The sequence below is a fragment of the Erpetoichthys calabaricus genome, chromosome 12 (genome assembly GCF_900747795.2).
Source record: "Erpetoichthys calabaricus chromosome 12, fErpCal1.3, whole genome shotgun sequence".
Classification (NCBI taxonomy): domain Eukaryota; kingdom Metazoa; phylum Chordata; class Cladistia; order Polypteriformes; family Polypteridae; genus Erpetoichthys; species Erpetoichthys calabaricus.
Genome location: NC_041405.2, coordinates 6,568,552 through 6,592,099, shown reverse-complemented (window position 1 = coordinate 6,592,099; position 23,548 = coordinate 6,568,552). Strand labels below are relative to the sequence as shown.

At 43.3% G+C, this 23,548-nt stretch overlaps 1 protein-coding gene across 1 annotated transcript in view; it reads left to right on the top strand.

Moving 5' to 3' along the window:
- Positions 1-14,581, top strand: part of LOC127529818 (uncharacterized) — a 56,292-nt gene extending 41,711 nt beyond the window's left edge. Inside the window, exons 3-5 of the mRNA XM_051934731.1 lie at positions 2,179-2,319; positions 8,054-8,111; positions 12,377-14,581. Coding sequence (XP_051790691.1) covers positions 2,179-2,319; positions 8,054-8,097 — 185 coding nt within the window. The 3' untranslated portion in view covers positions 8,098-8,111; positions 12,377-14,581. The remainder of the gene's footprint in view (positions 1-2,178; positions 2,320-8,053; positions 8,112-12,376) is intronic.
- The last annotated feature ends 8,967 nt before the right edge of the window (positions 14,582-23,548 follow it).

Below are 23,548 nucleotides of genomic sequence, written 5' to 3'. Positions count from 1 at the left end.
GAAGCACCGCAAGAGATGCAGATCACACGGCACGGCAGCAGCAGCAGCAGCAGCTGATCGAGCAAAGAGGAGGTAAAATGAAAACTGTATTTGTTACCCATTGTATCACCGTTTAAGAGGGGGTTTCGGAGGAGCGGCTGCATCTACTTGGGGTGCATTCAGCCCCCCTCTTCACAACACGAGCTGCAAAGATGTGAAGTGGCTATCACATAGTACAGGCCGGTGGGGGTGGGCGAGCGAAGTGAGCAGGGGGAACTAGTACTACTGTATATATAGTAATTCTCTGCAGAATTCCATAAAGGTCTGAGGAGACCATGGAGGTCTGACTGAAGGTAACAGCAATACCATTTCAATTTTTTGAATCATGTGTTATGGTGGACAGCCCTATTCTTAAGTCTGAGCTCCACTGCCTTAGCAGACGAGATGCTATCTGCTTACAACATGGACACAATTGCAAAGTGAACAGACAAGCTGGTGAGTAACACTCGTCGACCCTGAGAAAGGGGACTAATCTTTTTTAACTGGGTGACGTTTTGATGCTTGGGCTGATAGAACAAATGGCAGAGAAGAAAAGAGAAAAAAAAAATACTGGAGTCGAGTCATTTCCTCAATCTTTTGCCACCGATTTGCATGCCGACCCCGGTCAGACCTCCCAATCCTTTTTAGCTCTTGCCAAGCTCCAGTGAAGATTGCCTGCCAATGTGGCTGGGAGCAGGGGGAACGCTCAGAGCCGGAGTTGCACGCACGCACACACACACACACACACACACACACACACACACACAGACACACATGCCATTCCTCTAAGATGGGCATTAGTTGCGGCTGATCTTTAATCAGACCCTGTAAATAATGGCGCTCATCAGCCCTGTAGAAACGCCTTTGTGTATTGAGAAAGTGCGGCGCGTCGGCCATCTGTCAGCACTACAGGGTTGTGCTGGTGTTTCAGATCCACACAGGAAGCCTTTCTCTGCACCCCACCCTCCTTCTTTCCGATTTTGGCACTGTTCAGCCCAGGCTTCCTTATTTAAATTGTTTTTGTCCACACATTCCTTTTTATATTGTAATCTCATAAGTAAGCACAAGGCATTAAATATGCTGGTAAATTCTTAATTTTCTATTATACCATTTGTAAGAGACGAGACTAGCACAGAAAAAAGGTTCGGGACACAACCATGAGCCTGTATAATGTAAGGCAAAAAAAAAAATAAAACAAAATAAACTATATATATTTAACAAATATATTAGCAACATCTTTTCAGATGCAAGTCCAATACAGAACTGACACAGAAATGGCTGTGCTCGGGATTCTATGGATTCCAGGCAGGAAGGGGAGGGGCCAGGAGGGCGGACAACGGAAGTGACGTCAGTGGTGGAATGGCAATTAATCTTCCATTCTGCAGAGGGAGGAGGAGGAAGAGAGAAGGCATTAGGCAACAGCGCCAACCCCTGGTTCAACAGGACATTACATTCACCAGAGCCCTTAAGCTGTCTCCCATGAGTGACACATCAAAAGCCAATTTCTATGTAATCTCAAATAATTTGGCAGCATTATAGAATATATATAATGGACCGTTGTGTTCCGACTACTACTGAGATCACATCTGAAGGACTGCGTGCCACTCTGATCACCACACCACAAAAAAAGACATAGCGGCACTTGAAACTGTGCATCTCAGGACTTGAGGACATGACAGGCTCAGAGAATTAAACCTTTTTAGTCTCGAGCAGAGAAGGCTGCATGGGGATCTGATCCAGGTCTTCAAACTTCTGAAAGGGATCCATACATAAAGCTGATCCGTCCAACTTCTTTTGACTAAACGGGGAATCACGAATTCAGGAACACCAGTGGAATTTGAGGGAAAGTCTATTCCAGACTGAAGTTGGGAAGTACTTCCTTACTCAAAGAGTCATGGGAATCTGGAACAACCTACCGAGTCATGGAGTTGAAGCAGAAAACCTTGACAACTTTTTAGAAGGATCTGGAGGAGATATTGTGACAGCTTAGCTATTGGCCAAACAAACAAGCTTGATGGACTAAGTGGTTTCCTCTTGGTTGTCAAATTTCTTTTGTTCTTATGTCGTAATGTTCATACCTTCACAGTTACCGCTTAAGAGATTTAATCAAATGTCTAGTCCAGAATTTCACACCAGCTTCTGTGTGACTTCAATCCACAGGCAGGCAAGAGGACCTCAGTCCCAACGTCTGGATGACTGTGGCTATCTGCAGCTTCTGTCTCACCTTCCTCGTCGTCCTCATCTCCTTTGGCGTATGGCTGCACTATTTTCGGAGTAGGAGTCGCAGCACCACACTGAGTGGTAAGTACTGAGGAGAACTCTGAGACGGGCTAACTGGGTCTAACTGGAAATAAGGCCTGCAGATGAATTTGTAGGAGCAAACCCAGCATAGCATATGGGCATACATTGCCATGATTTGTTGATATTATTTCACTTTGCTGTATTTTCAGCTTGAATATTCATGGAGGTAAATTATCTCATCTCCTCAAATTTAGGGTCACAGGGGACAGGAGCTTACTCCAGCCCACCTGGGCAAAAGGGAGGGTAATAACGACCCAGGAGGGGCTGACAGACCATCACAGAGGCCACTCATACACCCGGGCCTCTTTACAGTCACCGGTTAGCCTAACCTGCATGTCTTTGTGGATGTGTGAAGAAAACCCAAAGACTCCACACGTGTAGAATGTAGAAACTCCATGCGGACAATGGTGGAACAGACATTGGGCCCGTGAAGCAGTCATGCCACCCACCGTGCTGCCCCACTGTGAAGAATTTAGGGTTGAGTTATTTGTCATCACATGATAGGTGGAAAGTTGTGCAAGCACTCCAATCCGGTACTTGGTGAGGAGCACCACACAACAATAAATTGTTATCAACTGAATATCACCTGGAAGTTAGTGAAGTTAGCACCAGTTATCAAGGTCTAATATGATCCGATTAAAGGGTAAGGACTCTTTTATCATAAGCTTATTTAAAAGATGAGTTCAGTGTTTTTCAAGTCGAAATTATTTCTTCACAAACTTGGTATGTGTGTATTTGCCGCACAAAATTGTGTTAGAAAGTCTAGCATTTTCTGTAAATATTTTACATTCGGAATTAACGGGACACAAGTATAGCCAGAAAACAAAGTCTTAAAATTTACCGAATATGTCATTTTTTCAAGCTAAGACCGTTGTTGAGTATTGATCCACGTCTTGCAATTACACACACATCGTAAAAGAGCTGATGTATGTCATTTTTTGAATTAAAAACACTAATATTATGACAAGGCTAAAGCTGGCTACTTCAGCATTTGTAGTGTTCCGCAATAACCTTTCACCTCTTGGGGGGCGTGGTTTCCTCTCGAAAGACCAAATCGCAGCAAACTTTTCAGATCATGTGGTTGGTTTTGATTTGATTTATTTCCATATTTACGTTAAACCTGGTGAATAGAAAGTGTATCTTTACCTCGAGAAAACTAATACCAGGAATACGTGATAAAATATTTATTATCAGATCCCTTTTGTTGTCACAAACATGTGTCCGAAGCATGTTCTCTTTTATTGAAGCTCAAAGAGGACGCATTCCATTGGTTTTAGGCTTTCATTTTTCTGGTGGTGCCCTATTGCCTCAATTGGAAAGCACCAGTGTGGGCCAATTTTAAAAAATGTATAGAAAATGGTGAACTTTTGAACATAATTTCAGTTTGGCAAATTCATTTATATCATGTGTGTGACAACTTTGACTTGAAAAATACCAAAGTTATCCTTTAAGATTCTTTTTGCGCGATTTCTCCATCTTTTATCTGAGTATTTAAAGGATAAGTTTGATATTTTTCGATATTTTCTCTCTTTTTAACTGAGCATTTAAAGAATAAGTTTGATATTTTTCTATATTTTCTCCATTTTTTAACTGAGCATTTAAAGGATAAGTTTGATATTTTTTGATATTTTCTCTGTCTTTAAATTGAGCATTTAAAGAATAAGTTTGATATTTTTCGATATTTTCTCCGTCTTTTAACTGAGTATTTAAAGGATAAGTTTGATATTTTTCGATATTTTCTCCGTTTTTTAATTGAGTATTTAAAGGATAAATTTGATATTTTTCGATATTTTCTCTCTTTTTAACTGAGCATTTAAAGGATAAGTTTGATATTTTTCGATATTTTCTCCTTCTTTTAACTGAGCTTTTCTCCGTCTTTTAACTGAGCATTTAAAGGATAAGTTTGATATTTTTCGATATTTTCTCCGTCTTTTAACTGAGCATTTAAAGGATAACTTTGATATTTTTCGATATTTTCTCCGTCTTTTAACTGAGTTAAGTTCGAAATTTTTCGAGTTGAAGTTATTTCCTCACAAACATGTTGTATATGCATTTGCAACACAAAATTTTGTTTTAAAGTTTAGCGTTTTCTATAATTTTTTTAAAATACATAGCCAGCCCTGTCGTTCAGTAACAAAACCTCTGTGGCACAGTGTGCCACTGGAAAATAAAATATGAAAAAGAAGTGGTAAATGTTTTGATATAAGAAACATGCCTTCTGTGTTCTCGACGCATGTTTGAGACAACAAAAGGAATCTGGAAAGAATAGTTTTATCGTATATTCCTGACAATTTTTTTTTTTGAGGTTAGGATACGTTTTCTATTCACTTGTGTGATAGAAGGGGTCAGTTTTCCTGGGAGGCGCTCTCACATGAATACAGAAATAAATCAACATGACACCAAGCACGTCACACAAACAGTTTAGTGTGATTTAGTCTTTGGAGAGGTTGCCATGCCCTGGAAGGTGAAAGGTCATTTCGGAACAGGATAAGCACTAATGTATCACGCACTCTTTTAAAATGGCTACGTCCCATAATTTTTTTTGTTCAAAAATGACATGTATAAGTATGTTACGATTTGTGTGTAATCACAAGGTGCGGATCAATGCTCAACTACTGTCTTGGCTTGAAAAATGGACGTAATTTGGTGAATGTTTTAGCTTATCTTTTATGAGCCTCCCATTCCCCTAAGGTTCCGTTATAAAACACTAAAACTGACTATGTATTTTCTAACATTTATAGAAAACACCTTTAGAAAATCATTACAGCAAATATGCCATATTGGCGAAGAAATAACTTCACCTTGAAAAATGCAGAACTTATCCTTTAACTTCTTAAAGGTCAGGCAGGCTCCACGAGACTAAATCTGGACCACTCAAATGTGGCTAACATTGTCTCATTAAAGCAGTGCTCTGCCTGGTGGTGACATCTGTGCAGGATCTGTCTCCATTCTCCGGGTCAGATTCCTATCAAGACCTGCTTTCATTGCAGTAATTCTTTACATTGGTGTTCTAACTGGATTAGTTAATTGATTCTCTGTCCTTGAACTACGAATGGACCTGTCTTCATATAGCGATTTTTTGTATTTTGAGAAGTAACAGGATCAGGCACAAAGGCACATGTTAGATTATCTGCCCATCTAAATTAGCAGGATTCTCAATAAAAAAATACAATTCTGACCCTCAGAGGTTTGGTAGCATCCATGTATTCATCTATATCTGGGATCTTGTATCGTGAGTATCTATAGATGTAATTCAAGAGAATCTACTACTAAGAGATTCATTTCCTTCTCATGCAATTTGTGGGACTGGTCATGTAAGCTGATGTTCACAGTCTCCATGAAAGTAATTAATTGCTACTGAAATTTAACAGGATCAGTCCTACATGAGACTGTCAGACTATATTTAACAATATTGTTTGACACCAAAATCTAACACTGTAGCTCTCTCTGAGATTAATTCCTTACCACAGTATTCCAAGAGAATCAATCTTTTTCTTTCTCCATGAAACTTAACAGGACTTTTAAATTTCTGCAACTGCCACGGAAATCTAGCAGGATCAGTCTGTTTCAGAATGACTCCTTTATTTTAATAATAATAATTTTTTGCATTTATATAGCGCTTTTCTCACTATATAAATTGCAGGTTAAGGGCCTTGCTCAAGGGCCCAACAGAGCAGAGTCCATATTGGTATTTAAGGGATTCAAACCGGCAACCTTCCGATTGCCAGTGCAGATCCCTAGCCTCAGAGCCACCACTCCGCCTCGACTTGAATTCCAGGAAGATTACTCTCATTCCTAGACGTCAAATTCCAATTTGGTCATTCTGATTGCTATTCACAGAAATGTAGCAGATTCAGTCTACTCAAATTGTAATTATTTACCACTTCAATCTAACAGGATCAGTCTGTATGAGAATGACTGCTTGCATTAAAATCCAAAAAAATTATTTAGTTTCCTAGAACAGAATTAGTCTTTTTTGGGAAACATTCCTTGCCGTTGAAATCTTAACAGTTCAGTCTGTCTAAGCACAATTAAGAATGAATGCTTATCAGTGAAATCCAATAATATTAATCTGATTCCAGACCATTGAAAAATGAGATAAAATTAACGACTCCTTAATTTACCAGGCTCCTATCAGTACGACTAACCAACACCCACAAAACCTGTGATGGAAGGGATCAGCATTTTATACTCGGTGGTCTTTCCCTGTCACTACCCAATCTGCACTACATAGCAAGCAACATAACATGCTTAATCCTATAGTGAAGACACAACATACAACAAATCTAAGCAGAACAACATTACATCCCTTATTACGACCAACTAATGTACCCCAAAATGCAGCAAGTTTTATTTTTTAAACATATGTGAGGTGCAAAGCCAGCTGAAGTAAATCGTGCATACATTTATACAGCATAAATTATTCACAAACTAGATCGGGCAGTGTCGTGAAGTGTGAGATGGAGTACTGTTGGAGAACGTTCTGTACGTGTGAGACACAAATCGTATGGCGACATCCTCCTCCAACATTGTGATGTCATGCTTCCTTCATAAAGCATCATGGGGTGCTGGGACAAAAATGCTCGTCTAAGCCAGACGCATTGTAAATTTTCAGGGAAAAATTTTGGCAAACAAGGTCACTGATGAACAAAGCCAATTCACTGTGAAAAACGCCTCGGCCAAAGAGGGGGTTTGGAAAATGGATGGGTGGATATGTTTCACCCCAAAGTATGCCCAGGGCTCCAGAGGGTGGAAGGTAAAAGATCTGAGGGGCAACCGGACATGCTGGTTAAAGTCAGGATATGGGCATTATACAAATGATAATGATGCTGATGCTACTGACGTGGGATGGCATGTCAGGTAATGGGCAGAGCATTGGTATTGATTAAATCACTCATGCTTCATATTTTCAGACTTCTGGTTTTCAATCCAGGCGGCATGGTGGTGCAGTGGTAGTGCTGCTGCCTCGCAGTTAGGAGACCTGGGATCAATGCTCAATGCATGTTCTCCATGTGTCTGCGTGGGTTTCTTCTGGGTGCTCCAGTTTCCTCCCACAGTCCAAAGACATGCAGGTTAGGTTGATTGGTGATTCTAAATTGGCCCGGGTGTGTGTTCTGCGGTGGTTGGTGCCCTGCCTGGGATTGGTTCTGTGCCCTGTGTTGGCTGGGATTGGCTCTGGCAGACCTCCCTGACCCTGTGTTCGGATTCAGCGGGTTGGAAAATGGATGGATGGTTTTCAGTCCTGGTTCTATCAGTGTATATATATTTTTTTTAATTTAATTTGATATACTTTGTTAATCCCCGAGGGAAAATTGATTGCTCGGATGAACTTTGGGGGTCAGAGTGCAGGGTTAACCATGGTACAGTGCTCCTGGAGCAATTTTCAGGTTAAGGACCTTTGCTCAAGGACCCAATGGAGTAGGATTCCTTCTAACAGTTAAGGAATTTGAACAAGCAACCTGTGTGGAGTTTGTTTGTTCCCTTTTTGTTCGTGAGAGATTCCTGTGGACTTCCTTCTACTCCATAAGGCATGAATGTTAGACAATTTGTAACGGTAAATGAAGAATTTGAGGGTGTCCAATAATGCCTTACACCCGCTGTTATCAAGGGAACTACCCAAAACAGTGGCTCTGTGTCAAATTAAGTGGCTTTCAGAAAATGAGTAACTGAATCTCAGTCAATATGGTGACGTTCAATCCACTCTGTGTGACACTTTTTCTTTATTTCCCTACAGAGCCAATTGAAGAAACAGCAGGTCCGCTCTATCAAGGAGCATAGATGTTCACTGAGAGGTAAAGTTTTCCCATCAGTCCAAAAATCTTGACCCTTTTTTTTTTTGCTCTTTCTTCACCACCCTCAAATGATATGAAAGAAACAGAGAGAGGGAGACAGAATTTTGCACGCTGGATGAGCGTCCAAATCCAATGAGTGAGGGCTGGGAAATCTGGAGGCATTTTGAATTGGAAAGCTCTGTGGAAAAAAAAAGGCCTTTATGGCGCTCCTTTCTTGTTCCTATTGTGCAAGCATTAGCTCAAATAGCCCTTGCCAAGTTGAAGGGTCTGACAATGCGGAAACAGCAAATTAAGAGGGTATTTGTAGAGAATGCTGTCTCCCCCTGGTTATAAACCCTTCAAAGTGCCACTTCGAACTCTTTTAAGTGTCAAATAATGCATTTCCTAAGCCCAAACCCTCCCACCCGGCTGATTTCTACTTGTGTGGCAGATTCAAAGAGTGCGAGCACACGCCAGCCCTGGCATTCCTTCCGGGTGTCGTCACCTTCTTCAGATTGTCCATCGGAGGCGTCTCATTCTGACTCATTTAAGCCCTTTTGTTGTTTTGCTGGTATGTCTCACTTGTGGGTTTGGCCCCATCATATTGAAGGCACCTGTGTGCCTTTAACCTCTTGGTGTCCCGATCCTGTCAGATTTTTAGACTCTTGTAGCCCTTTTGCCTCTGGGTGTCTGAGTTTATCAGACTTTCCTAAACAGCTGCCTTTAATCTCATGACGTCTGACACTTTGAGAGCTTCAACTTCGGAAATGTATTTAACCCCGTAGTGCCTCATCGATTGTAGGCTCAAGGGACCTTGAAATGCTTCATGCTGGCAGACGTTAAGATCACGTAGCCCTTAACCTATGGCGGGTGGTCTTCTTCTATCAGATCTTGAGCTCCTCCACCCTTAACCTCAGTGGCTTGATTTACGCACCTCCAACCTCACACTTAGTCATGAGCAATACAGTCAAGTTTCAATATGCATACAGTTTTGGAAAAAGTTGACAGTAAATTTTGGTTGTGAAATGTGGATATATATATATATATGTGTGTGTAATCTGTCACAAACCAGTAAAATCAATTCTGTTTTTGCCTCTCATTTGCTTCACCGCAGAAGAGTGCAGTGTACATACAGCAACTTTTCAACAACAAAGACACACTAAAGCACTTCATCCTGCAAATTGCTGGGTTTTCTACATAGAAAAGTTTCACTACATGGAATGAACCACAACTGCCCTTTCCTGTTTCCTGATTCCCATTGAAGAAATCGAGTCCATGTACTCTCCCAGTGCTGTCGAGCTTCAGGATTCTTCTTTTGTCTCCAATACATCTTTAGGATTGTAATTGCCAGGAGTGTTATAGTGGGAAAAGCTATGTTATATGGGTTTATGGAGATGGTGGCACTGACCAGAAAGCAGGAGACAGAGCTGGAGGTACCATCTCCATATTATTAGTAGTATTAGTGTGTGAATGAGATGGAGGTCAGAGGAATGGTGAGGATGCAGGGAGTAGAGTTGGTGAAGGTGGAGGAGTTTAAATACTTGGGATCAACAGTACAGAGTAACAGGGATTGTGGAAGAGAAGTGAAGAAGAGAGTACAGGCAGGGTGGAATGGGTGGAGAAGAGTGTCAGGAGTGATCTGAGACAGACAGGTATCAGCAAGAGTGAAAGGGAAGGTCTACAGGACATACAGCTATGTCATATGGGTTGGAGACGGTAGCACTGGAGACAGAGCTGGAGGTGGCACAGTTAAAGATGCTAAGATTTGCATTGGGTGTGACGAGGATGGACAGGAATAGAAATGAGGACATTAGAGGGTCAACTCATGTGAGATGGTTGGGAGACAAAGTCAGAGAGGCGAGATTGCGTTGGTTTGGACATGTGCAGAGGAGAGATGAGGGGTATATTGGGAGAAGGGTGCTAAGGATAGAGCTGCCAGGGAAGAGAAAAAGAGGAAGGCCTAAGAGGAGGTTTATGGATGTGGTGAGAGAAGACAAGCAGGTGATGGGGGTAACAGAACAAGATGACGAGGACAGAAAGATATGGAAGAAGATGATCCGCTGTGGAAACCCCTAACGGGAGCAGCCAAAAGAAGAAGAAGAGTTATAATGGGAAAAGTGTGCATCGGACTACTAGAACAAGTTGAGCAGTTCAACAAAATGCCTACAAGAGATAGGAATTGAGTCTAGTGGTTTTTATTCATTTTTTTTAAATTAAAGATCTCTATTTAAATACTAAATGTCAGGTAGACACGCGTGAAATTAATGCATGTAAATGCTACCAGACAGGCCAAACATGTTTTTCTTCTTATGTCAAAGGCACACATTTTTCTGGAATCAGAACACAATTTGGAATGCGAAGTGAAACACCAAACTTCACTGTGCATTCAGTGTCACACTCATCACTGTCGGTAAAGTAAAACCAATCCCTAATGTTCACAGAACAGCCCTTATCGGTATATTTGTATTACTACACCGACAGATAGTGCTGAGCGAAATCTTTTTGTGTAAAACTGAATCCATCCATCCATTGTCCAACCTGCTGAATCCGAACACAGGGGTCTGCTAGAGCCAATCCCAGCCAACACAGGGCACAAGGCAGGAACCAATCCCAGGCAGGGTGCCAACCCACCTCAGAACACACACAAACTAGGGCCAATTTAGAATCACCAATCCACCTAACCTGCATGTCTTTGGACTGTGGGAGGAAACTGGAGCGCCCGGAGCAAACCCACGCAGACATGGGGAGAACATGCAAACTCCACACAGGGAGGACCCAGGAAGCGAACCCAGTTCCCCAGGTATCCCAACTGCGAGGCAGCAGCGCTACCCACTGCGCCACCGTGCCACCTGTAAAACTGAATGCACAGTGAAATTCAGCATTTCACTTCAGAAAAACATTAGTGAAATAAATTGTGCTTTGCTTCTAGCAATGTTAGTATCTTTGACACACGAAGAAACTGTCTGGTAGCATTTTGATGCATTAATTGCGCCTGTCATTTAGTATTTAAACAAAATCAGACTCACTTCCTATCCCATGTGGCCATTTTGTTAAAACTGCCTGATGTGTTCCAGTAGTACAATGCCCACTTTTCCAATTATAATAACAGTCTGGGTGATTGCAATCCTAAAGATGCCCCGGAGACAGAAAAGAAACCTGAAGCTTTATGCCACTTGGAGTGTGCAGGTCGTCAGTCTCTTCTGCCAGACTCCAGAAACACTTGTTGGGTTAAGCTGGTGTTATGATTAGGATTCTTTTTTTATTTATTTATGTGATTTTCTCCATTAATTTCAGATAAGTGACAATTGTTTTTGTGGTTGTAAGGGTCACAAAATTTCATTCCAAAGTTTATTTTTGAACTCCCTGTTTACTTTAAACACATCCATTATTTTTGACCGTTTTACGATCAGCACAATTTTGGGTTCCCGTCGTCAGGTATCCTCAGAGGTCATGACTTTAAGGTAACAGGGCAACAGATTTATTCAAGCCACAGATAACAAAACCCTTTTTGTTGTCCATCTCTTGCTAAGTCTTCCACTTCTTTCCTGATATTTCTTACCTCGATTTTTGTGTCTCGTTTTGGCTTTAACGCTCATGCTGTTGATCTGCCGGTTTTGACCCTTTTCTGTTTATCTCCCTATTTTCACCAATATTTTGTCAGTTCACTGGCATAGCAGGCACAACGAGCCTCTGAGAGGCAGTAGTGGTGGTGGCGGCAGCAGCAGCAGCTTCCAGTTTAGTGTATTTCCCATAAAAAAACACAATAGTCTGAACAATGGAGCTTTTTGGTGTGGAACAGAAGCCACAAATATGAACGAGAAGCATAAATAGAACTGATTTTTCTGGTGTGCCAGCATTTACCTGCATTACGTCACTGCAGAAAGGAACACAGTTAATTAAACAAGAAAGTGTGAACAAGTCATTAGGGAGCAACATTCCTTTATGTCCACCCCAACAAACTTCCCAAAACTCTTTTAAGTGACTTTCGCATTTTGCAATTGTGAAAACACCTTGAAAACAAATGTTGGTGCCAGTTTTGTGAGACAGTATGGGAATTGAAACTCGCCTGTTTGGCTCATCACTACCCATAGAAGCTGAGTCACACCTCTGCTGCCCGTTGTGCTTCATTTCTATACTTAGAAATGGTGTCCGCTCATTCTTTCCATGGCTGATTGAATCTGTTCATACCTTGGGTAACCTGGTTAACATTTAGGCCGCCGTCACCTTTAAATGTTTCTCCCACTTTGACAGCAGGCTTTACTTTCGCTTTCCTTTCTCCCTAACAGCATCCGCTTACCTTCAAGTGGTGGACCACGTGAATGTGAACAAAAAAGGTGCAGATATTGCTGAAAATGGAGTAAGAAGCGTCAAACTGAGCTATTTAAAGAGACTCAAATCTGGAGCAGCCCTCCCACAAGTTGTTCAGAACTGAGTGTTTTGCCGAGGAGCCACTTGCGGCAGCTGTTTTAAGTTGCTGAGGTAAGAGGAGTCGTGAAAAGCAAATGTCCCGTTAAGTTCTTTTCAGGCCCCCCCTCCCCCAGATCATCTTGAAATGGGCCAAAGGAGAATGTCTATGGGTGATCCACATCCAGCGGAAAATACGTTTGTTTTTGTTTTTTTGTTACTTTATGGACTACCTCCTGTCATCATCCTGCCTTACAAAATCAACTTTTTTTACTTGCCTTTGATTGTATTGGGGCCGTTTTGGATCCAAAAACCAAAAACCTTGGAACTTCAGAATAATTTGGGACATGCTTAAACTATCCGCCTGTGATCTGAACTGTGGCTGAAAGTGTAAAACCATCTTGAACGTCAACATATACTGTATGACAGGAAACAACAAAATCATGATGGAGTCAGAGGCTTTTGGCGACAGAGGTGGCCTCCTAAGGTGCTGTCATCAATGGGGGGCGCCATTTTTGAAAGTTAAGTGGTATACGCTCTGGACACCGAGAGGAACATCTGTCCATCCCACCTAGGGCTCCAAATGGGCTTCGACTGTCACTGAATTGAGATAATCCAGCGTGAAGATGGTCAGCCAATCTTTCTATGGTGCTCACCTTGACTAGGTACACATTACATTACAGCAGACCTTTCCTGCAATCCCATTCGGCCAGCAGTTGGAATGTTCCAAATCACCCAACGGGGAGAAGAGTCATCCAGATGAAAATGAGACAGTTCCAGATTTATCCATCTGACATGGCACAAAAGGTCCTCAGGTATCCAGACTGACCTCTTATGTATCCAGGACAATATAGTAGTAAAGGGTTTCATCTTTTAAACAGACAATTTGACCTTCCTGAAACACAACCCATCTGAATCCAATCTGAAGCCCATTTTCTTTTTCCGAATGAGCTCATTGGAAGCTGAATCCAGTGGGATAATTCAGTTTCGAAAAAAGGACAATGCTTGCCAAATCCAACTTGGAATCGTGACGGATGTGACAGAGAGTTCCAGAACATCAGGGCCATGAATACAGCTATCGTAAAATCAGTGGATTTACAACCAGTCGGCTCAGATCAATCTGATTGTGGAATTATTTTGGACTTCTTTTAATCTGATATCGTCCATCCTGCAATGACCTGACTAGATTGAGGTTCGTCATTCAGATCAGGTAAATCTAGACATCATTGATCTGAAATGCAGGCACTAGAGACAATTTGGGAGAAGATGTTGGCACCCCAATTCCATTTTGTCACTCTATATATTTTTTAAATGTGGCATGCACGTAATAGGGACTCTCCTCCCTGGTGGAGTGTATGGAGCTCAGTTAGTCCCTTGTGGAGGTGTTTTCACCTCTCTGTTTGGACCTTCAAGACCATACAACATGTCGTAGTCTTCCTTGTAAGCTTATTTATTCCCTCTTCTCACCAGAATACCCCTAACTTGTCCTTTAAAGGCAACTCTTCAGCTCCCCTCAAACGAGGCCCTGGGTTCTGCTGCCTGCTTTGCCTCCTCAGGTGAAGTCCCTTAGGAGAACCTGGACCTTTCAGCTCAGGATCAATCGATCAAGATGACGTTTATGAATATTATGGCAGTGTTGAAGCTGCCCGCCCAGGCTAGTAGTGGAAGAAGCCACGATGCACTCCACGCTGCTGGATGAGGAGGCACGCTTATCTAACACATTACTGCTGACACTTCGGTTTTGCTCTCCACGAGAAGATGTCTGGTCTACTTTCATCCTGCCCAGATTGGGCTTCTCCGCCTACAAAAGGCAACAACTCGAAAACGGGTTTCAGTGCCGGAGGCGGGCGATGGGACCGACGATCTGACTGAGTCATCCAATCCGGTGACACACTTATGTCACGTAGAAGAACTGCTCGTTCCTTGAGGGAACACTACTGTAAAACAGAAGCTGGGCTGAGCACACTGAGCACTTGTTTGCTCAAAGCATTATTATAGCTGAGATAATCTATATTAATTTATTTTAGGATTTTATTTTATTGTTTGTTTTTAAGTCTTCTTAAATTAAAGGTCGGGGTGTCATGCTGGCTTTTCATTGTGTTTTATTTAAAACTATGTGACACAAAAAAATTAACAAGGGTGCCAAAGTGCACTCATCCTGGTAGCCCAGATGGAAATTTACAAAAAGTGGCCATTTCTGAGGGGACATTTTGTGAAATGAAGAGTTTGGAGTCTCAGCGTCCTTCCTGTCACTGTGGGACTAGAAAAGCCCGGCCACTGTGGTTGTTAATGATTACCTGAAGGAAGTGTAAAAGGAGAAGGAAGTCTAGGAAAAGCTTGGACTTTTGTTCTCAATCCCATAAAAATTGAGGAAATGGGATTTTTTGACAGAGGGGAGATTATGGGAAAGTCTGCAGTTTAGTAACAACACTAATGTGTGGGTATGATGCTTTAAAAAGTATAAATGGAAAGACATATAAAAGAACATTTATGTCATCTAAATGGAAATTCTAATAAAAAAAGATTTTTCCTTTTAATTTTAAAATAACAGTATTCTGAAATCCGCTAAAAACCAATTCAGGTTTGTGCAGGGATGGTGCAAGGCAGAAACTGAACCTGGCGGGGCTGCCAGTCTCTTCAGGACCCAAACACTGGACCAGTTTAGATTCACCAGTCAAACATGAACGTATGTGAGGGGGAGTCCCACCATGAAAACTCCACACACACAATGAAGGACTTCGAGATTTGAACTCAAGAGTAGTAGATTGATGAGACATCAGTGGTGCACCACCTGTCATTCAAAATAGTGTGACATAATTATGTGACATCTCGTTGTTATACCATAAACATTACGGACGACGTAAGACACTGGGGGAGTCCAGAGAACTGCTGGGGTGCCTGCCAGGAGGCCCCGTTTAATTTGGTGAGATAAATAACCAACGACACAGGTGAACGATGGTGCACAAATTACATAAACAAACAGGTCGACTTCTCCAAATCGTGCAGGTCGATAGACATGGTCAGTCTTTGGGGGGCTCTGTCTTGGTCCAAAAACAGACACCTCCATCTGGGGACACCAGGGTTTTATAGTACTCTGACCAAGAGGGCCGGGGTCAATTGCACTTGTTGGGGGTCTTCTAAGTGCTCTGAATGATAAAAGAGATCATACTGTTAACAACAACGGCCCCTCTTGTACCAAAGTGGTATTACGTACCTCTGATGGGCCAGGAAGGTGATCGTCTGATGCGCATGCACCGCAATAAAATAGCGCGTTGAAATTATTATTTAAATCTTTCGCTAATTAAATCCCGATCATGTGTGTGTTTGAATAACCGTGCATTCAATCGTGCCCCTTATTTTTGTGGGTGAGTGCGTATGATCGCCTGTGCTTGTGCATACGTACACATGATTTTGTGACAGGGACAAACAGTGCCTTCATCCACGGTGCTTTGGGCAATATTCTCAGAAGCTGTAAGTGAAAATACGACTCTGGAAAATGGACTAAAAATTGAATATGTGCCTCATTATTATGAAGTAGTAATTAACATTATATACTAACTGGTGCACTGCTTTGATTTTTTTGGGCCCCAAATTTGACTGGTGAATGAACGACTTTCAACGAGATCTGCTGCATACCAGTTTTAGATAATGGTGTACCTGCTTTCTCAAAGTGAACGAGAATGGCGGTAAATGACTTTGGTACTATAGAGTCCCTGTGTCCGAACCCGAGAGAGACATGCTCCCCAGGAGGTCATGGACTATCAGAAGGGGCACCGATGTCCAGAGCCACTCCTGTGAGAGTGGGAGGAAGGGATGCAGATACAGAACTATAAGAGGGCACTTAATTCCATTTCTCCCTGCTTCTGGGGCCTATGAGACTGTGAGGGTGGCCTCGGAGGACAGTCAGGTTACTTCTGGTGAGCGGAGGGGAATGAGGGGAAGTTGGCTAGGACGGGTGTGTAGGCCTAGGGGATGAGGTGCGTGGTACCACACAAGACCTGAGTGGCATAGCGGAGGGATCGTTGAAGAAGCCAGATGTCCTTTGTAACAATACCAGTGGGCTGGCATGAGGAGGGTGAATGTATTAAATAAGCCATTTGCAGAACATTTTTAGCAGTAATCTTGAGTAGTAATGGTCTTATCACACACATTACGTTACAATATTTTAAGTAGCTTTACATTTTAAGACGCTCTGAATCAGATTAATGGTCAAGGGGGACTAGAGACTACTCTGGTATCACTGGATGGGACACTGATTCATCGCAGATGCAGTCTGGCACACGTTCTCCATCACACTTACATGATGCCACCATAGTGCTGCCAATTAAGTAAACACAAGTGCTTATGTTTCAGTGGGAGAAAAATCGATGTACCCGTAGTACACCCAACCTAAACGTACCCTCTTATCCCTTAACCCTTAAACGATACCGGGTACTTTAACGGTAATAGGGTAACCTTAACGTACCCTATTATCATTATATGGAATGCCACAACTTTGGTTCATCTTTAGCTCCATTTTCTTCCTTTCTTACCATCTGATGTCCAACTTAACTTCATTTCTCTGTCTTCGTGAACTGGTGTGTTTCTTCTCAAACCAGACACGCTCTTTGGTACAGACTTGCTTGTACATCTGCTCACTGTTCTTTGCCGTTCACTCATCCAATGTCTTCATTTTAAAGTCTGTAATTTCACTTCACCCAACATGCAATCCCCCGATCTGTTTATTCTTCTTGAATTATTTAAGGAAACTACGTGACCTTGCAGAGAGCAAAGAGCACTTATTAGAATATTTAGCAGACGGTCATAGCAGCACTCGCTTGAGGAAAGACCTCGTGAGATAGCAATCGGGCTGGCGGACACCACCGTACTTCCAGGCTTTAGACGAAGTCAGGCAGAGCCAGGGAGAGGAGGCCAACGGGGAATCCGCGGGGCGGGTGACTACTTTAACTGAGAATTGTATAAACTAATTTATTGTTGTGTGATTTCTGTATATAGTTATTGGATATGAATGTGTAAACATCCATGGGGTGTTACTTAAGCTGAATAAACACCTTAAGCACATCTGGCTATGACAAAACCTTCTGCTGTCTTTTTATTCCTTTTTTGGTGGTTAGTTGGGTTGTTTTGCCTTGATACGTATACAATGGAGGTCTGCATCACCATCCTGTTGGAGGAAATAAACATATAAGCTCTCCTTTAATGCCCTTATAGCGTCCATGTCAAGTTGATACATACCATATACTACATAATATAGTGTCATCAGATCCACCATTAGAAGGGAGCTGGAGCCCACCTCAGCTGAACTGAATACAAGACATCAACAGCTGTATGACAGGACCCTCTAACACACACAGAAAGGGCTGTTTTGGATCACCGTTATAGTGGCCAGGGACACACTGGTACTCTGGAACGACTCATCCCCATTCTTGCCTTATGAGTACCGGTGTGTACTGGTGCACAATAACACTTCACCCAGCATTCACAATGCCAAGGGAAACCTCCCCAGTGTGGTTACTGGACATCAATGCACTTTCAAACCCTCACAACCTCCATGCACCTTCAGACATCCAGTGGGCCCACCCTCTGGGCCCACCCTCCCAGGCCTCCATTATTCATCACGCACAACAAGGAATACCACCAGTTCTATTTTTCCCATTCAGCCCCTAACCCAGTGCTTGATGTTGGCCAGTACTCACCTCTTGTAATTTTTTCTTAGAGTACCAATACCTGTTGTACCTGTTACGGATCACTATACCCGCGGTGCTCAAATTTATACGGGATCCCCCACCCACTCTTTGATCCAATGTTATTGTATCATGATACTTGAAGTTTCTTGGGTGACCGTTCTCCATTTTAAACCTGGTCGATGTTTTACAGGGTTCTCCACCCCCTCAATGTTATTCTATCGTTCCCCTACTCCTCCCAGGTAGAGATTGCCATTCACTGTACCTCCCTGCTCCACAGACCCATTATAGCCACTGGTGTGAATGTCTCTGACTAAACAATCAGAAGCAGACTTCATGAGGTTGGCTTGAGGGTCCGACATCCTCTAGTCGGTCCTATGGAGTTCGATTGGCATTTGCCATAGAATACCCGAATTGGCAGGTCCACCACTGGTGCCCTGTGCTTTTCACAGATGAGAGCAGGTTCACCCTGAGCACATGTGACACACGTGAAAGGGTCTGGGGAAGCCGTGGAGAATGATATGCTGCCTGTAACATCGTTCAGCGTGACCGGTTTGGTGGTGGGACAGTGATGGTCCTTGGAGGCATATCCATGGAGGGACACACAGACCTCTACAGGCTAGACAACAGCACCTTGACTGCCATTAGGTATCGGGATGAAATCCTTGGACCCACTGTCAGACCCTATGCTGGTGCTGTGGCTCCTGGTGCTCCTGGGTTCCTCCTGGTGTCTGGCCTCTTGTGGTAAGAGGATGAAAGAATTGATATCATTGACTGGCCCTAAAACTCACCTGACCTCAATCCAACAGAACACCTCTGGGTGGGACATTATTTTTTGGTCCGTCCGACTCCACCAGGTTGCACCTCAGACTGTCCAGGAGCTCAGTGATGCCCTGGTCCAGATCTGGGAGGAGATCACCCAAGACAACATCCGTCGTCTCATTAAGATGTTGTCAGGCATGCATACAAGCACGTTATACAAACTACTGAGTACGATTTGGAGTTGCTGCGATGAAATTTCGGCAAAATGGATCAGCCTGCCTACCACATCATGTTTTCACTTTGATTTTCAGGGTGTCTTTGAATTCAGCCCTCTGTTGGTTGATCATTTTCATTTCCATCAAACAATGTGGCTGCCATCCTTTTGTTCCTGACACACTACCATATCAGTCCATAGCAGTAGAGATAGCCAGAAGGATTTTTTTCCCCTTTGAGATCTGATGTGTTTTCAGAGTGTTCCTTTAGTTTTTCTTTGAGCAGTTTATTATATCACCTTTATCTGTGGATTCTGCTTAAATGAAGTTCAAATCTTGAAATATCCACAAAAAAAAAATTTCACAGGGTGTAACAGCCATTTGCTATCCCAGCCACAGGGGATGCACAAACCAGTGTGTTTTTTCATGCCGGTCCCAAGCCCGGATAAATGGGGATGGTTACGTCAGGAAGGGTGTCTGGTGTAATATTTTTGAAATCAATATGCGGACAACAATACAAATTTCCATACCAGATTGGTCCAGCCCCGGGTTAACAACAACTGCCACCAGTACTGTTAGCCAACAGGGTGCTGGCAGAAATTGGGCTTCTTATTTGCAATGGTGATGGACAGGTTGACAGACAAGATGAGACAGGAGACCCCGTGGACTGTGATGTTGCTGATGACATTGTGATCTATAGCGATAGTAGGGAGCAGGTTTAGGAGACTCTGGAGAGGTGGAGATCTGCTCTGGATAGGAGAGGAATGAAGGTCAGTAGGAACAAGACAGAATACCATATTTTTTGCACCATAAGACGCACCTGACCTAGGTTTAGAGGAGGAAAACGAGAAAAATAATGTTCTGAACCAAATGGTGTACTAATATGTTTAATAAAATATAGCAGAATGATATTTCAACCATGTAAATTCAACAGCGGTATTAAGAAACATCATCACTGTCATTAACAAATAAGGAGAGACTCAGTTGCTCACAATCACTTTGCAGAATCACGTACCTATCATCACATGGCATAACCTGTCCAAAGCCACCAGGGGACAAAGCACATTTGGACCAATGCTCCCTGAAGTTATATCGCCAGTCTAGTCCCATCTATATTTGTAATGCCACAAAGCCCTTCATCTCGTGTTTTGTTGTGGGTTTCCAGTTTGAAAAACGAGAATGTGGTGCAAGCACAGCCCTCGATTCAATAAATTGCTCTGCATACCTGTTTGTCTCGTCTGACAGTAGCTGAAAGGCAGCTTCAGGAAAGAACAGCCTGAAGTAGTCCAGCGGCTGGTAATCTGTCGAGTCCAACAGCAAGCCATACTGTCTTGTGAAGTCCGGTAGCCAGTTTGGCTCCCACGGATCAATGTCTAGCTATTCCTCCCACACAAACTTTGCCATAGGTGCATCAGCTGCACGAATATGCTCAGCTGGGGCAGCATCGGCTGGTGTCCCGATCAGCTGATGCCAGTTCCTCACTCTCTTGTTCGATCTCCTGATCACTCTCAACAAAATCAGTCCGACTCAGTGATAATGCGCGAAACATTGTCTGCTGAGTATTTTGTTTTCTGCACTCGCTTCGCTCCCTCGTGAGATGTCGATGCCATCTTGCCTTTGTTTACATTTCACAACTCACACACACGCAAGGATTAGATGCCGAGTTAATGAGTCTAATATTCCTCCAAGCACAGAGGGAATGCCTGTAACGTAACAGTGAGTTTTGTCGCCCTCTACCCCTGGATGTCGACTTTTGTCAGGTAATACACATCATGGTCTATGACGCAATATTCGCTCCATAAGACGCACAGACATTTCCAACCTTCTTTTGGGGAAAAAAAAGTGCGTCTTATGGTGCGAAAAATACGGTACATGTGTGTGAATGAGAGAGAGATCAGTGGAATGGTGAGGATGCAATGAGTAGAGTTGGCGAAGGTGGATGAGCTTAAATACTTGGGATCAACAGTACAGAGTAATGGGGAGTGTGGAAGAGAAGTGAAGAAGAGAGTTCAGGCAGGGTGGAATGGGTGGAGAGGAGTGTCAGGAGTGATTTGTGACAGACGGATATCAGCAAGAGTGAAAGGGAAGGTCTACAGGACGGTAGTGAGACCAGCTATGTTATATGGGTTGGAGATGGTGGCGCAGGAGACAGAGCTGGAGGTGGCAGAGTTAAAGATGCTAAGATTTGCATTGGGTGTGACGAGGATGGACAGGATTAGAAATAAGAACATTAGAGGGTCAGCTCAAGTTGGACGATTGGGAGACAAAGTCAGAGAAGCGAGATTGCGTTGGTTTGGACATGTGCAGAGGAGAGATGCTGGGTATATTGGGAGAAGGGTGCTAAGGATAGAGCTGCCAGGGAAGAGGAAAAGAGGAATGCCTAAGAGAAGGTTTATGGATGTGGTGAGAGAGGACATGCAGGTGACGGGTTTTAAAGAACAAAGTACAGAGGACAGAAAGATATGGAAGAAGATGATCCGCTGTGGCAACCCCTAACAGGAGCAGCCGAAAGAGGAAGAAGAAGAGTCATTTGCTAGTTATTTAAGTTTTATTAAATGTTTCCCTATATAGAAGTGCATAGTCTATGGGAGGTTCTTATAACCCCCACAAGCTGATTTGAATTGGTATTTTCTAACTGTTTCTGTCCCCCTGACTACAGATTAGTCTCACTTAGTGACCTGCCTTGCCGTGTGTAAGCCATGGAGGGCACACAGTTTTAAACCAGGCCTTAACGTGTCCTATAGCATGAAAGTTAACATGCTCTATTGAACGTGAAGCGCCATACGTTTAGAGCGTACTGAAGGCGAAGTAAAGCATCTTTAAGTATAGAAACAACTGAAATTTGACAAGAAAAGCTAAGTTTAGAGAAGATTATTTTTTCCAGATTTTTATTTTCCAACCTTTTTTCTTTATTCTTGTGTGGACTGTTTGCTTTGACTTTTCACTAAATCTTTAAAAACAAGCTTTTGGACTGAGAGAGTTCTTTCGGCATGCTTTGGACCCGTGCTTGATCTTGGCTTACTCACCAGCAGCTACAAGGGTGCACTTAATTTTTCACATGATGACATCTAATCCACAGCTCAAGACTCCGGAGCTGTGGGGAATTAACACTCAACTGTCTTGAAAACCTCAAATCCATTGTAAAAGTTCTCCTAGTCACAGGGACAACCTTTGACAATTATGGATGTGGCCGGCATACTCTTGGCTTATATTTTAGTAGATTACCTCGTCATCTAATATTACCAACATTGTACATGAGCCAAGATTATTTTATAACACCTGTAAATGCCACATGGACTGGATGGGCATCCTGGCCAGAAGAGGGGTTGGTTCCTTACCTGGACGGGAGGCTCCCAACAGGCATATAGGCAGCTAGACCGGGGAGGAGGAAGAAATCAGACCCTGAAGGAAGAACCAAAAGAGATGGATGGAGAGCCCACTGGAAAATAAAGATGTTGCTGGAGGTTTTTTATTCCCCCAGCATGCTAGATGGCAGCAGCTCTGGATGCTTGTGCACAATAGGAAACCAGCAGGGCATGCTGGGAGATGTAGTCCAGCAGAGCAGCCCTGCTGGGTTCACTTGGTGCCACGAGAAGGAGCTGCAGGGAGACAAGCTACCTATTGTAATGGACCTGGAAGTGCTTTCATCGGGCAATTGCCCTGGCACCAGAAGTACTCCCGAGTCTGTAATAAAAGGGACCACACTCCCTTATCCAGGCGAGTCGGAGCTGGGAGGTAGTGGGACAACACTTGAGAGGAGGAGGGTAGTGCGGTAGGGAGAAGGAAAGTATTGTGGAGAAGAAGACCTGTGTTTGGATGTGTGCTTTTGTTACTTTTGGAGGTGGTTATAATAAAACTTTCCATTATTTGAACCTGGGACTGTGCAGGTGTGTTCGTGTTGGAGTTTGGGACTTGCTGACGCCCTGAGTTTTATCACAACCCTTCGATGTGAAGGTGGTGATTCTGTATGGAGAGGTGATACAAGATTCAGAGGTCCAGGCCCACTCCCTTGAACCATACCATAAACATTAAGGAGGCGTTCACAATGAAATCCATCCATCCATCCATTTTCCAACCCGCTGAATCCGAACACAGGGTCACGGGGGTCTGCTGGAGCCAATCCCAGCCAACACAGGGCACAAGGCAGGAACCAATCCCGGGCAGGGTGCCAACCCACCGCAGGACACACACAAACACATCCACACACCAAGCACACACTAGGGCCAATTTAGAATCGCCAATCCACCTAACCTTCATGTCTTTGGACTGTGGGAGAAAACCCGTGCACCCGGAGGAAACCCATGCAGACACGGGGAGAACATGCAAACTCCACGCAGGGATGACCCGGGAAGCGAACCCGGGTCCCCAGGTCTCCCAACTGCGAGGCAGCAGCGCT